General features: G+C 45.0%; 1 protein-coding gene across 1 annotated transcript; it reads left to right on the forward strand.

The window, feature by feature from the left end:
- The first annotated feature begins 4699 nt into the window (after window positions 1-4699).
- On the forward strand, window positions 4700-15193 carry LGALSL (galectin like). The gene is given in 8 exon segments (XM_067565245.1): window positions 4700-4946; window positions 4949-5044; window positions 5047-5146; window positions 5149-5216; window positions 5921-5992; window positions 6113-6201; window positions 6652-6829; window positions 9680-15193. Coding segments are annotated over 8 exon segments (816 nt in total). The 5' UTR covers window positions 4700-4877; the 3' UTR covers window positions 9824-15193.
- Window positions 15194-15492: the final 299 nt, after the last annotated feature.

Consider the following 15492-nt stretch of genomic DNA (forward strand, 5'->3'; position numbering starts at 1 on the left):
CCACCATGCACTGCCTGACCATCTTTCATGCCTACTGGCCAAGGAGAATTCAATGCTCACTTCTCCAAGCAGTAGCTAATTTGAGACCACATCCTGCTCACCTAGCCCCCTTTACTGCCATCAGGTCTGCGGGGTCAGACGAGGGTTGCTAGGTGTCTGGTTTTCAACCAAAAAGTCCAGCTGAAAATGGAGCCTGGCAGTCTCCAGTCAGATGTAATGACTGGACACCAAAAGTCTAGTGGCAGGAGGAGGCACCGGGTCATCAACTCACGCTAGCCCCTGCTCAGCCGGGGCCACCTCCTACCTGCATCTCACAGACAGGCAGGCTCCCGAGTCAGGTTGCAGCTCCCAGCCCAGTCCCAGAGCAGAGGGAGGATGAAGAAGGAGAAGGGGAGAGCAGCAAACTACAGGGGGGAAGAGGAGAAAAGGAGTGAGTAGGGGCAGAGCCTTGAGGGAAGAAGCAGAGCGGGGGGGCCTCAAGGAAAGAGGCAGAGCAGGAGGGTCCCTTTTTCAGAATTAGAAAGTTATCAACCCTAGGTCAGACCCTTGTGTCTGTCCAGAGCTTCACTGATTCCTGTGGGGCTACACACAGGCACAAGGGTCAGTCCTCATGTATCTGGTCAGGGCCCTTTTCCCCAGAGGAGTTAATGCTCATGTAAGGTGAGCAGACTTGGCTCAGAATTCTCTTTACTGAAGAACAGTGTAGGCTAGATTGCAGCATCTATGCCACAGACATGTGCAGAGGGGGAGCTACCTGATCTCAGGACAAGCTGCGGGGAGGATATGTCTCAAGCAACCGCACTCTCTGTAGGGCTTCTTTGTGTGCACAAGTGGAGCACAAGCCTGGAGCCAAGAGCTCCCCAGGTGTGCCAGCTCCAAGGGCTAGTGTGGAGAGTGAGGCTAGGCCAGAATGCTGCCTCCTCCCTGCTCCCTCTGGTGTCTTGCTCCTCCGAGGATCAGGGGTGAACAGTCCCTACTCTTGTGGGAGGCCGCTGCCAAGTGGCACAAGGGGATGAGGTTTTTTGTGTGGCTCCCTCATCTGGCACTGTCCCAGTCTGGGCCTGTGCGTAGCATGAAACATGCCTTTCAAAATTCTCATGGGCCACTATGTAGGGGAGGAGGAGGAGAATGTGGGCTGGAAAGCAAAAAGCACAGACTGTCAAGTCCTTCTGCCTAAAAATATAGGGAATTTGCTCCTTAATTACCACCTCACAGTGCACGTTGTTTAAACCAATCCTTCCAGGCCTGAGAGAACAAATGCTGCATTTATTCTAGCTTCTGTAAACAAGCCAAAACAAATGTAGTGCAAAGAAGCTAGAAGGCCGAGTTTTATTATTTAATTATTCAGCAATGAAAAAGTGAGTTTAATTTTTTTTTGAAAGTTGTAATAATGTCCACAGTCCCTACTAGAGCTGACCCCTTTCAAAGTTCGGCCTGAAGGATTTGCCCACATGATTTTAAGTCAGCTATCTAGAATCTTTTTCAAAAGGGTCTCCCCTCTCCAATGGGGGCAAGATGGAAGGTGGTGAAATATTTCACAGAAAGAGCGCCTCGTGCACAGTGTAATACCGAATGGGAGTTCCTGCTCCATTAAACAAAATTAAAACCCTCAGAGCAAATTCTGCTCTTAGTTAGACTGGTACAAACCCAAATGGAGTCAATGCGGCTGCATCAGCATAACCGAGAGCAGAGACTGGCGTCATATATGGACTGACAAAACCATAAAACTACCTCCTACTTAGAAAATCCTCTTTGTGATTATCTTATGATTATTCAAATGTACTAAACTTACCACAAAGCCAATGATTTTTAATGTATGAATGTATCATGTTACTGAACTGTTTATGAGTTCAGGTTCCTAGCATGATTTGAGGAAAGCGTTTTTCCAAGCTGTGAATGTGCATAGCTGAACAAACTGGCCCAGATTTACTCCTGCACTGAGATCTGGTTGGCCAGTTATTACTTCCTGATTCTTTACCCCAATCTTTACCCCAACCCCACTTCGGAAAACTTGAGTATGATGTTCAGAAGTGCTAAGTGCTTGCTGTTGACTTCAAATGGAACTGCAGGCACTAAGGATGTTTTAAAATCAAGATGTCTGAAACTGGGCATTTGGAAAGAAAAGCATGGCACGCCCAAATCATCAACCATTATTGAAAATTTGGTCCAATAATTTAATATTTGCTCAAGACTAGTTTGTTCCCAATAGAATCTTGATACCCTGATGTGCATGAAGATTTAGTCAGAGTGAATATTATTATCAAGCCACTTTAGGTATTTCCCAGGTGTCTATCACTATGGTATCTAAAACCCAAATAACATTACAACTTAGCACTCACACAGCACTTCACAAACTGTAACTAATTGATCTTCATTACAGCTCTGTGAGCAGGGGAGGGGGTAAATGTTATCAACCCAGTTTTATAAATGGGAAAACTGAGGCTAGAGAAGTGAAGTGACTTGCCCAAGGTCATGCAGCACAGTCAGAATCAGAAATCAGGTCTCCTGACTCCAAGTCAGACCCTCTGTGACCATGATAACGAGAGTGACGTAAGAACCTGAATGGTACAGGAAAAAGTCCCACGCTCAGTCCACTATACCACACTGTTCATTATGGTCCCTGCAGAAATGATGTTCATCTGTCCACATTCATGTCACCAAATCCTCGTGGGGAAGGCGAGGGGGACCTCTTTAAATCCCAGTAGAACAGCGTTCATGAATAATGCAGTTACTGCACTGTCACAACTAGAAAAATCAATCATTCTGTGATATATATAGTGAATTCAAGACACTACCAGCTGTGATTTCCTTAGTCAGAGGTGGCTTTGTAACTCTGTCATTCACACGGGTGCAGCGCCATTAAAGTCTCCTTGACTTCAGCAGATTTTCACTTGCGTAACAGAGCAGAATGGGTCCAAGAGATTTTATTTTGTGGAGCAAGGATTCCCCTTATAGCACCACATTCTGTAAGCAAGAACTCTCCATGTGAGTAGGTATTAGCTAGGTTTTGCCTCTGTAATGAGCAATAAATGCCCCATTGAGTCACTCAATTAGCTTATGTCATTATAATGTTTGTTGGGAGGATTTCAAGGCACTTGATATATATATATATATGACATATATATATATATATATATATATATATATATATATGACATGGGCAAGAGACTAGTATATTACCTAATACTTTATGGTATCAAATACATACTGAGGGCCTGATCCTGCAAATCTTATTACCATTCAATGGGAGTTTTGCCTCAGGAAGAAAGATCTCTGAAAAAGATCAGGCCCTTAATATATTAAATTACTTAAAGCCCTTGACTGTAAAATGTAAATGAAAGTAGCAATAGGAATAACATTTGTTTTGCAGGAATGCATCTATACAAAGGCACATTGGGTCTCAGAATAATTTTGAATCAAGACAGAAAAATACCACCCCCCAAAAATCAGTATCAAAGAAAATAAACAAAATAAATGTAAACCTGGATCAGAAAAAGGCCTAACAATAATACACCTACCTGCAGCCCTGTCAGAGCCAGTTCCTACTCTCACTAAACTCAATGGCTTAAACTCTGACTTTAATGGAAGCAAGATTGGTGTAAAAAATGTGAGAAGGTGAAGAAGGCAGGGACGTCTCTGTGATCTCCACTACACATCCCTTTCTGCCTAGTCATATAGGTAGAGGTCCAGGATTCTGCCCATGGGCAGGGAGTGGGATCATTACAAGTTTTTGATGGCTCTATTAGCCTCCTTTCTTTCCCTACCCCAAGCCACCCAATAGTGATGCCAACAATTTAAAAATACAATTAATCAGACTGTTCAAGCAAAACAAAAGGCCTTCTGCAGCTCAACTGCTCCTGATTTTCAGAGACCTCACCTTCAAATCCCCCTGCCCTGACAGCTTGGGAACTGATTCAGGGCCCAGCGCCAAGTACAAGCAAAGCAAGCAAGAAAGAAACAAGCACGTGGGGTCTTGCTCTCTTTGAAGCTCTACAACTAGGGAGGAAACCTATCTCCTCCTCCAGCAATATGACCACACAGAGAACAAACAGCTGGTCACCAGAACCTCTTTCCCCGGGGGAACAGAGAGGGGTCAACTCCTGGCTCAGGTTCAATCTTTTCTGGAAACTTGGGGTCCCATAGATGTAAAGCTGGATCTTGGATTCCCTCTTGCGCAGAGAACTCATGGCAGCAGGGAATATGATGGAAGCAGAGCTGGGTCTCCAGCGGGAAGGTGCAGAGATCTTAATGACTGTTTAGCCAGGGCAGAAGCCACAACATCTGAATCCCTGCTTTCAAGACCCTGAAAGTTTGAGGGGCGTTTGGATCGGGAGGGTTTTGATTTGGTCCATTGTAAACACAGGGTCTCTTTGCAAACTCCTGATCCAGAGCTAGGCGGAGAGGTCAAGCATAGCAGGGCTGAGAGTGTTTGGACTGGGGGACGGGGGAGTCCTGGTTTGGAAAGAGCCCAGGTGACAAAGGAGGTGTGTGGGGGCGGGCCCCAAGTCAAATCCCCCTCCCTGAATGCCGGAGCCTGTGAAATAAATCCAGTGTTGGCAAGAATCGGCCCCTCTCTGACATGAGCTGAACCCAGAGCCAGCCTCCCCCGCCCATAGGACCCTCATCCTGGGCGGGAGGCCTCTGAATCACCGCCCCCGGAGCCTGGCGCTGGCCGCCTCCCCTCCCTTCTCTGCGGGCGGCGTTGTCCCTGGCTGCCGCCCGCCCGCCGCCCTCCTCTCCCCGGCTTTCTGCGTCAAAACAGCTGCAAGGCGACTGGCAACCCGCGGAACAGGCTGCAACAACCTCGCCGAGTCCCCACCCCGCTGCTGCGCCCCGGCCCCGCGCTGGGCTGCCCCGCGGCCGGGGCAGGGCTTTATATGCTGCCTGCCTGGCGAGGCGGCGCAGCCCTCGCTGCCACCTCCCCCAGACAGTCCCCTCTTGCGGCGGCCCCAGCCCAGCGGCTCCTGCCTGCCCGGGTGCGGGCGAACCGGTGGGGTTTGCAGGAGCGCCTGGCACCAGCCGAGCGGACAGCGCCGAGCCCCCGCCCCTTCTCGAGGCCCAGCGCGGAGCAGCTCCACTGAGCCGGGCTCTGACCTGCCGCGACCCGCTCCCGCCCCCCTGGCTGATCCCGCCGCTCCAGCCCTGCACAGCCGGAGCCGTCCCAGCGGCACCGCTTCCACAAGATGGCGGGATCGGTGGTAGAGCGGGACGCGCTGGTAAGTGGCCCGCTCCTCCCGGCGGCTGCCGGTGCAAGGGCTCCGGGCACTGCTCTGCCCCCCTGCCTTTGGGACTGGGACCGGGACCGAGCTGCCGGGCGTCTAGCGCCGCCCAGGGCGCGGGCGGCGGGCGCCTCTCTCCAGAATACCTGTTCGCAGCGCCAGGGGCCGGGCCGGCGCAGCAAAGCCCCGCGGATCCGCCAGGCTGGCTGCGGTTGGGGGGTTTGTGGTGGGCCGGCAGGATGCGGCGGCGGGGAGGATGCTGTGCTGAATGGGGGGGGGGGGGGGGCTGGCGGGAAGGTAAGCCACTCCCTTGTGCGAACCCCCCCCCCCGGCCCTTCAGGTGAAAGATACTGGTCTGTGTGTGAACGCCTTTGCAGCTGGTCTTTTGTAGGGGCAGGGAGAGGGCTCGGGGGACATGCCGTGTGCACATCTGGCTAAATCTTGACACCTGGCTTGTGATTTGTGCCTGGCTGGGAAGTTAAGGGAAGCACCATCGGAGCAGGAAACCCCCTTTGTTTTGCTAAGGAGTTGCGAACAGGGACAATGTCGAGGTGGTGACTTGAAATTAAATTGGCGAGCTGCAGCGACCTCCCCAAGACGTTATTTGCTGCAGACCTTCCCAATCACAGGCAGGCTCGGTATTAAACGCTCAGAAGGAGCGATGGTTTCTCTGACTCACTGTGTGTTTATTTTGTCTTTAGAAAATAGAGGACGGGCATTTAAACAACTCCTTGGGATCCCCAGTGCAACCAGATATGTATTTCCCACGGCTGGTAAATGATTTTGACTTGCTATCCCTCCCTCTCCTATAATTGTGCTTGTGGTCTGGATTTGGCCCAGTCTCTTTCCAGATCGAGGGTTACTCCCTCTGATTCCCTGCTGTTTTTTTCCAGATGGTCCCATTTTGTGGACACATCAAAGGAGGAATGAGGCCGGGAAAGAAGGTCTTAGTTATGGGCATCGTGGATCTCAACCCGGAGAGGTAATAACACAGAGGCAAAGCTTGCTTCTCTTTGGCCAGGCTGCTCCAGTCCTGTCTGCATTTTCCCAGCGGAAAGCTCCCAGAAAGTACCACATTCCCATGACAAGAATGTGCCTGAAAAACATCCATCATTTCTGAAGACAGCTATTTTTAATCAGAGATTATAAACATAGAGTGCTGATTTCTCCTTTGACTCATAGATGGGGCATTTCTTAAAAGGATCATTTTTTCCCAACGTTTCACTTGTAGTAAAGGAGCACACAATTTAGAGAACAGTATAAGAGCAGAATAGATGCTGTGTCATTATCCCTTTGTCAACTTTTGGGATGAGCCATTTCCCATTACCAGTTCAGATTTGCTTGTTGAATAAGATTAGAAATCAGGCGTGCTGCATTTTGGATTTGTTTGCTTCTTTCTTGCCCAGTGAGAGCAGTTTTGTTCCTGTTTCAGCTTTGATATCAGTCTGACATGTGGGGAATCAGAAGATCCTCCTGCAGATGTAGCCATTGAACTGAAAGCGGTATTTACAGACAAACAGTTCCTCAGAAACTCTTGTGTATCTGGCGAATGGGGCGAAGAACAATCATCACTTCCTTACTTTCCATTTATTCCAAACCAGCCATTTAGGGTGAGTACCAACAGCAGAAGAATATACATCATGTTTGACAAGGTGTTACTTGATTTGATAGAGCAGCACATTTTTGTGTGCATGTTGAGAAATCACATTAAGGTACAAGCATTTCTTCTGTTGAGATAACAACTAACAGATCCAAAAGCATTAAAGTACTGATCAAAAGTTGTGTGTATTCATGCATATGCTGATACTTGCAGCTATAGAATATTTTCCCTTCCATTCATATAGGCTATAAAATCATAGCGGAGATAGTGTTTGTAATTTGTATAGTTAATGAGGGCCTTATTCAGCCTTGTTATAACTGTTGTCTCCAATGGAGGTACTCCAGGATTTACATTGGCCTATTGTGTCAATAGATTAAAAAATATCATTAGTAATTCTGGACCTTGGAGTTAAAAAAAAAGTCTTACACAATGTAAGTCAAATGTAGCAGTTTGAAAATTATATTTCAGGAACAATCCTGCAGGGGCAGGGAGATGCACTGGATTGACCTAATAAACTTTCCCCATCTCTCATTTCTATAAGAAGATATCTTTGCTAATCTGGGCCAACAAAGGGTGTCTCTGCCCAGGGTCTTGCTCTCAGCAACCTCAAAGTGCAGGGAGAAGAAAGGCAGGCTACCTTCTCCATACAGCTAACCCAGGAAAAGCCTCACTCCCTTCCCTGTAATAAAACCTTTCTGACCCTCATAACAAATGCCAACTCTCTGACCAGCTGCCAAACCCTCTTAACGCACCCTGCCCCCAAGATAATCATTCCCCAACCCAAAAAGCTAACAGGTTTCCACACAGGGTGAGTTATGAAAGTGTGCCCATCTGATTTTGCACAAAGCCCCAGAAAGCCTGAGGGTGGTTTGCTTGCTCCCACCAACTGTCCCATCAAAACTGGCAACTATTGTAAGAGTATGTTGGAATGTACCTGAAAGGACTTGGGGCCTGATCCAGCTTGAGCTGAAATTAATGAGAATTTTGTTGTTGACTTCAGTGGGATCAGGGATGGGCCCTTTGACTAGATAGACAAATACATTATCTGAAGCATGTTATATGTCCCATTAATAATGATTTATATTACAGGCCACTAATAGCATAGATACTTCAGAGAGAGATTGTGTCAATGGCACAAATGAGATTTAGGTACCCAGCTGACTTTCAGTAAGAGTTGGGTGCCTATTTGCCCTTTGTCCCTTTAAAAATCATGCCCTCAGTAAATAAATTAAAGTAATTCTTAGATTCTCCTGCTTGTTACTTATGGCTCAATTCAATTAAAAGAAAAGGAGGCCATGTACCATCCTAGGATTATCCAGGGTAGTCTGGAAAACAGATCTGCAGCAGTGTCAAGACTGAACAAAAATTCTACATGGTCCAATGCTATTTATCATGGACTAAATTCCACCTGTGGATACTTACACATAACACCCATTGAAGTCAATGGGAGTTGAGCACTAGGATCTGAAAGCACCATTTAAACCAGAGGTCCCCAAACTGTGGGGCGCACCCCCCTAAAGGGGCACGGAGGAACGGGTGGGGGGGGCATGGCCGGACCCGGGTCAGCCCCCACCGGGGTGAGGAGGGAGTGCCACCCAGCCCTGCTCTGCCCCAAGCTCTGCTGTGGGCCTGGCTGCAGCATCGACCCCCGGTTCCCAGCCCAGCTGCAGCCTCAGTGCCTGGCCACAGTGCTCTGGCCTCGCTCCCAGCATCAGCCCCCAGCCGCCACTCCCCAGCCTCGGCTGCCCGACCACAGCCCCCCGACCGTGGCCCCTCTCCCAGCCGCAGCCCTTGGTCCCAACCATAGCTCCCCGACTGTGGCCCCACTCCCAGCTGCAGCTCCCAACCATGCCGCAGCTGGGAGGTGGACGGGGGGGGCATGGACAGGTGTAAGGAGAGGGTGCAGGATAAAAAGTTTGGGGACCACTGATTTAGACCCATGTCACCCGCATTCTAGTTTAGTAGTTGGAAATAACCATGGATTTACCCTGGATCAGATCACGCACTTTTAGCAAGGATCCCCTTGCAGACTTCTTCCATGATTAGACCATACCTGGAGGATCTCCAGGGATCTATGATGGCCAGGATCATATGTACCTACTTTGTGCCCGCAGCAATCTCACCTCCCTGCTTTCTGGCAATATGGCCCTGATGGAGTTTAGCTACTAGAGACTCCCTCTGGCTGCAGCTAGATTAGAGATTCCCTTAAAGGTGATGAGTCACCATGGACAAGGCTGTGGAGAATCAGCCCCTTTTCAAGGAGTCTCCATGGGGCTGTAGGGGGAGATGATGTGCCTCCTTCCCTGACCCTAGCCCCCCCCCCGCACACACACACAATACCATCCTCGACCTGCTCCAGCATAACCAGTCCCTAATCTCTCGCTCATCATGAATTTCAACACCCAGAGAGCCCTTGGAAGGGGGTAGTGCTGTGGAGGCAACTGCCCTTCTCACTCTGCACAGAAGGGAGTAGAAATGCACACATGATCTTGGAGGCATGATCTGTCCCTCTGTAATTACATGTTACTTAGCATCTGGGGCCTGTTTCTGCCATTCTTCCAAACTGGGAACTCCCACTGAAGTCAGTGGAACTTTTGTATGCAGAACAGGACTGGGATCCAATCCACTTTTGGCTGTACATCTGGAGTAACCTCTGGAGTGATCTCTGTGAAATAACTCCAGATCTGTAAGTGTAATGGAAAGCAGAATTTGGCCATTAGGCCCATACTGGTACATGGTACTTCAGTAATAAAATGGCCAACAGTTATCATGTCATGAATAACTGAGTGATATTTCTGCCCTGTGAAATGAAGCATTCCAGTTGCACTGTGACCCTGGTTCATCATTTTATTTTTTACAGGTTGAAATACATTGTGAGCACCCACGTTTTAGAATATTTGTGGATGGACAGCAGCTTTTTGATTTTTACCATCGTATTGAAACGTTGTCAGCAATTGACACAATAAAGATAAATGGAGATCTTCATCTTACTAAACTTGGCTGACATAGTTAAAACTGTAGATTCCAAACTGGCTCAGGTGCCATCTTCTATCTGGAAGATCAGTGACAGCTGTGTTTGGACACAACTATAATAGGCAAGCTTCACTGTTTCTTTCCTGTGTGCAGTAAAGAATATGTTGATGAATTGAACTGATATTTATTCTAATGAAGAAAGCTGTTGATTTATAGACACTGAGCCATTCTTCTTCATACAGAGTAGTCCCTCCATGCGGGATAATCAAATTAGAATGGATTCAGAAAGATTTACAGTCTTGTCTTAAGTTGCAGCAGCTATTAACCTTCTCACAGAAAGGCAATTTCTGAAACAAGTGCTAAAACCCAGTTATTGAACAGCAAAAAAAAGTTTTCTTTTGCAAATATTGTTTCTGCACTGAAGTGGAGTAGAGTAGCACAACACAGGACCAAATGCTGAAGTCCTTATCCAGTTCTGATCCTGTTTCCATTTAAATCAATAGCAAAACTCCCACTGACTTCAATGGGTCACAATTAAACTTTCAATCCTTAGCTGAGCACAATTCCCATTGATTTCTAAGTGAGTTCTACCCAAATAAGGGCCAGATCTGCAGCTGATGTAAATCACCATAGTTCCATTAACTTCAGTGCAATTAGGCTGATTTACACCAGCTGAAGTGTTGGCCCAAGGACTGTGCAAAAAACGAGTAAGGGCTTCAGAATTTAGCCTGTATATTTTAGTCAGGGTATTTGCATAGAATGTAGATTGTTACAAGTTTTTGCACAATGTAACATTAATACAGTTTTTGAAGCTTACCTGTAGTTTATTTATTTTTACTCATTGTATGTATCCTTAGTAAAAATGAACAATGTTACTGATAATTAATAACAGCAAAGTATAAGCATTTTGAATGTACAAATGTCTTAGGTTCTTTGGGTAAACTTAACATATCATTATTGAAACGCTACATGTTTCTTATTGAACGGTCAGATACATTCTAATGGTGCCCTCTATACCCAGAGAAGTAGGAGTTCTGCTCGTGTATTCACTATAGACTGTTTTTCGGAGCTTTATAACTTTGCTGTAAATGTTAGGTCTGAGCTAAAGCGATTTTTTAAAAAAAATAGAAGGTTTGTAAGTTTAGTTGTGCTTTTTGAAACTTGGGAACAGAATTAAATTCTGCAGTTCAGAATGGGAACTATCCCCAAAAGGCTAAGTGGGAAATTCTCTGCTCAGATCCCAGCGCAGAATTTGGTATTGAAATTTAAAGTAGTGTTGTCAGCCAAGTTATTAACACTTGAATCATTTACTGCACATGAATAACTTTTCCAAATAGCTTCTTAAATAATAGGTGTAGCTCTCTAAACAGGGTAACTGCTTTACACTCTGAATGAATACAGTAAGTAACTTTTCATGGCTTCTTTGGGACTAAATACATTTTTTTTCCCTTGGATGTACACAATGGACTACAAGAAGTCTTTTGAGATGTTATAGTCTGTGAAATAAACATTTATTTAGGCAATTTTTAAAACGTGTATTATAGGAACTTTTAAAGACACATATTTTGAAGCCTTTTTTGTAGCACAACATAAAAAAAAAAAAAAAAAAAAAAAAAAAAAGCTCTCAGATAGAGCTGTGTTAAATTTATGATAAAAATCTGGTTTAAGCCAACCAAAACTGGAACATCCAGTGTTAAGGACAGAACGGCAATTGTCAAGCAGTTCATTTTGCCCTCACTTTGAGCTACTCTGGCCTTCAGTCAGGAAGCCTTAGAGAACGAGCTAAAATTCCAACTGTGGCCCTGAGCCAAAGCTTATTGGGGTCAATGGGAGTTCTTCTATTGACTTCAATGGCCTTTGGATGAGGCCCCCTATGAACTAAAAACTTAGAAGCCTGATTTTTATCTCACTTACTTTTCATTTACATTAGTGTAACTCAAAGTCAGTGGCATTTTGCTGGTGGAGTGAGATAAGGATTGGGCCCCAGCCATACACTACAAGTTAAAAATGAAGTTTTAGCCTTTGCTTTGATTTTCCCTCCACCCCCAATTTAAACCAGAGTCTAAATGTTATTTTCTGGTGTGTGACTTTATATGTAAATTGGACTCTGTTTGTACTGCAGGTTGATTCTTGATATGAAATGTTCCTGTCTTGCTTTGTTTTTATTAACTTATATGATACGTAAGTATTGAAATGACTGTGTCCTTTTCAGATGTGTTCCGAATGCTGGCAGTGTTTCAGTACAAAAATATATTCTTAAAAATAAAATCCTAGGAAAAGAAGTGATTACATGAAACCTCAGGATTATTTTCCAGCTTTGAAACCGTTTATAGCTGCAAGGCAGATGCAGGAAGAAGCTGAATTATGTTTATGGAGATACATTTGTAGCCAACCGGTCCAGTATTTTCTCAGTCTTGAACATTTAAGGCCAGGCTGTCTGGTGCGTTTCTATTCCTTTTTGCCATATCACCAGCAGAATCCAGTCATAATGCTCGTGTAACTGGCCCAAGGAGGCTACCACCAAGGAAAGATCGATCCTCTGATAGCCAAGAGCCAGTGTAGATGCTCTTAAGCCACTTCCCCTCCCCACTGTTTGTATAGCTGGGGACAGATGGAGCTGCCACTGTGCTAACCTGGTATCTGATGGCATTTTCAGCTCCTTGGGACTGTTTGCAGCTAGTATAAGTATAGCAGCCCCCAGACTGCTGTAACCCAGCCCTAGCCCCTGTACAGACCCGCAGCAGGATCAGAAAGTGCAAAGGTATACTTAAAGCACATGCCCCTGACTGGTGCTCTGTGTGGCCTGGCAGATGCCATAATGTGGCCCTTCCACTTCTTCCACCCTCATAAGGCTCTTAGTGCTATACCAGTCCCTTTATAAGATACTATTTTATGGCTATCAACTGCATTCAAGTCTCTCTTTATAACCTGTCATGCTTTTCTGTCCCAGGAACCTAATATTGAATGAATAAAGTCCTGTGTCATTAAAAACTAATAGGGATAGATGCTGTCCTCTCAATTAATATAGCTTTCAAATCCATATGGTTACTTTTGGAATTGGCAGTGATAAAACAACCTCATTTCATTCCTATTTTTTAAATCAGAGAATGTTGCCTCCTCAGAATCAGCCTTGACATACTTCAGCGTTATGTAGAGATAGTGTTTCTTTGAAAATACTTCACAAAAATGCTTTTTCTTGGCGATGCTGCTTAAAATGTTACAGAATGTCTTCTTGCTTTAATATGTCACAGTTAAAGATGTTTGCACTAAACTAGAAGAACTTTTTGTACTAAATATTCTCACGTTGGGTCAGTGAACTGCCAAATTATGTGTGAGATGTTGAATTTCCTCTTGCCTCCCTGCCCAGCTTGTGAAAAATAGGCATAGTATCACTATACCAATTCAGTGTAAAGTTTGCTTGAAGCAAACATCTTGCTTGAGGGCTGTTTTGAAGATACCGTGCATGACACACACAAGGGCTGCTCAGCCTGGAAACCAGAGCAAGAGCCTGATTCCCCATTCTGCTATACCAGTCTTACGCCATTGTAGCTCCGCTGAGATCAATGCTGAAGTGAAGCGAGTGGAGAGGCAGGCCCAGAGATTTCACTGATTACCCTTCATGTGTAGGAGCAGGGTTGAGATTTTATCTTGCATTATTTAAAATTGTGCATGAGGAGGAAATGAGAACCGTGAACCATAGCACTGGCTTTCTAGTGGCATTGTCAGAGCACACTGTACTGCAGTGCTAATGGAGTGTGAGTTCAGGTTCTGTACCACAGCCAGCCAAAGCAAAAGACAGTGAGTTAAGTGAGTATGTTTGTCACATACTGTAAGTCAGACTTCTCCCCCACCAGCAAATGTCCCTGAGGACAGTTTTGGAATTTGTTGAGTTTGGAAGACCTGAACTTACTTAAATTGTTAGCTGCCTTGTTTGAAACAGGGACTGAGGGTAAACAAGAAGATAACTTAATAGGGGGGAAAAAAACCCATGGTAGCCATGCTACTGCAGTATTCTATAATGCTGACAATCATATGGTACATCTGACATGGACTTGTAGCTGCTCCTTGCATAGGCCTCTCATTGAAATCCATGGAAGTGCCACATGCCAAATGGCTGCAGGAACAGGCCCATAGTGCACGGTACCTTGATCACTTAGGTCAGTGACACTGACTTTTCTGTATAGAGAACTGCAGCACCATGGGCCCTAAATCTGCTCTCACATAGGTGGAAATCAAGTGACATCACAATTAGGCTGATAGTGACTACAGGCCATATTCTGACTTTGGGTACATGTGCTCAGCTACTTAAAGTATGTGAACCAGATCCTCATCTGGTATATGTAGGCATGACATCAGTGGAGTTTCACCAATTTACACCAGCTGAGGATCTGGCTGTATAGGTCATTTTGCATATACACATCCCAAGGCAGAATTTAGGTCTCCCCTCCCCTGCCACTTTTTAAAAGGTACAAACAAATATTTCAAACTAATTTCTTAAAATAAACTAAACTCTAGCAATGGATTCCCTGCTTTTTGCAGAAAAAAGTAGATTACTCCATGGTGAGAGGTGTATATTTTTCTATTTGGTTAAATTGTTTCCAATGATGTGTTTGAAAATTGAGCTGTGCAGCTTGTGCGATTGTGAGCTGTGTTAAAATAAAAAGGTCCTGAGTCTGATCTCAGCTACACAATTAATTAGAAAAGTTGTTTCTGCATTCATAACTAGAGCCAACCCAAATGGGGAAAAATGAGTTGTAGTCACTTTGTCTTGCTTTGATACACCCTCTCAGCTCCTCCCAGCAATCATTGCTTATATGAACATTACAATTAGTGTAACTAGGGATTGCCTGCTGTATGATAATCAGCAATGTGTGCAACATCAAAATAATAGACTCCCACATTGCTACACCTTCCCTAGTTTCCACTGCTGTCTTCTTGGATCTGTCTGATAGCACAAAGCTGTATCATACGCCTTTTGAGGTCAATGACAAAATTCCCTTTGACTTCACAGGGAGTAGGTCCATAGGAAAGAGGATATTTCTATCTTCTAAACCCCAGGCCCAATATTCTCATCTGAAACATAGACAAAGTTTGTGCATCAGTTTATAGGTATATTTTATTCTTCTAAATTTACTTTAAAGAATGAGTAGGGGAATATTTTTTGCCTGCATTATGTGTTTGAATAGAACCATGAGAAAGCACAGCCTTTCCATTCTGCAGTAATAGTGGTTTGGAGATTAGCCCAATGGAAAGCTTTATGTAAGTTACATTCTGATTTTAAAAAGGGTATGCATGAAATGATCTGGCAATAATAATATGTATTGTTTACCACAAATCTATTTTTGTGTGTTGTGCCAATTTGATAATGAACTTTTAATAAGAATAAAACATGAAACCATTAGCTGGTGGTATCATTTACCTGGATGGTTTATTATAATTACACATCCTCTTCATTTCTTTCAAACTTCATCCTCTGAATATTTTCTAGATGTATTTTTCCCACTCTTCCCCTAATAAAACAACTGTGTGAGTTTTTTAAATGAGACTTGCTCCAGATTGCAGCTTTGATAACTGCTTGGGTGAAATGACTTTTCAGTTCAAATGCACCATCCTGAACAGTCAGGTAACATTCTTAGGGGTAAATCCTACTTGCCTTACTCATGCAAAATTCCCATTGACATTGAGTAATGTCAGATGAGC

This window comes from Emydura macquarii, unplaced genomic scaffold (assembly GCF_026122565.2).
Source record: "Emydura macquarii macquarii isolate MOO-44397 ecotype Brisbane River unplaced genomic scaffold, CSIRO-AGI_Emac_v2 contig_2676, whole genome shotgun sequence".
Lineage (NCBI taxonomy): Eukaryota > Metazoa > Chordata > Testudines > Chelidae > Emydura > Emydura macquarii.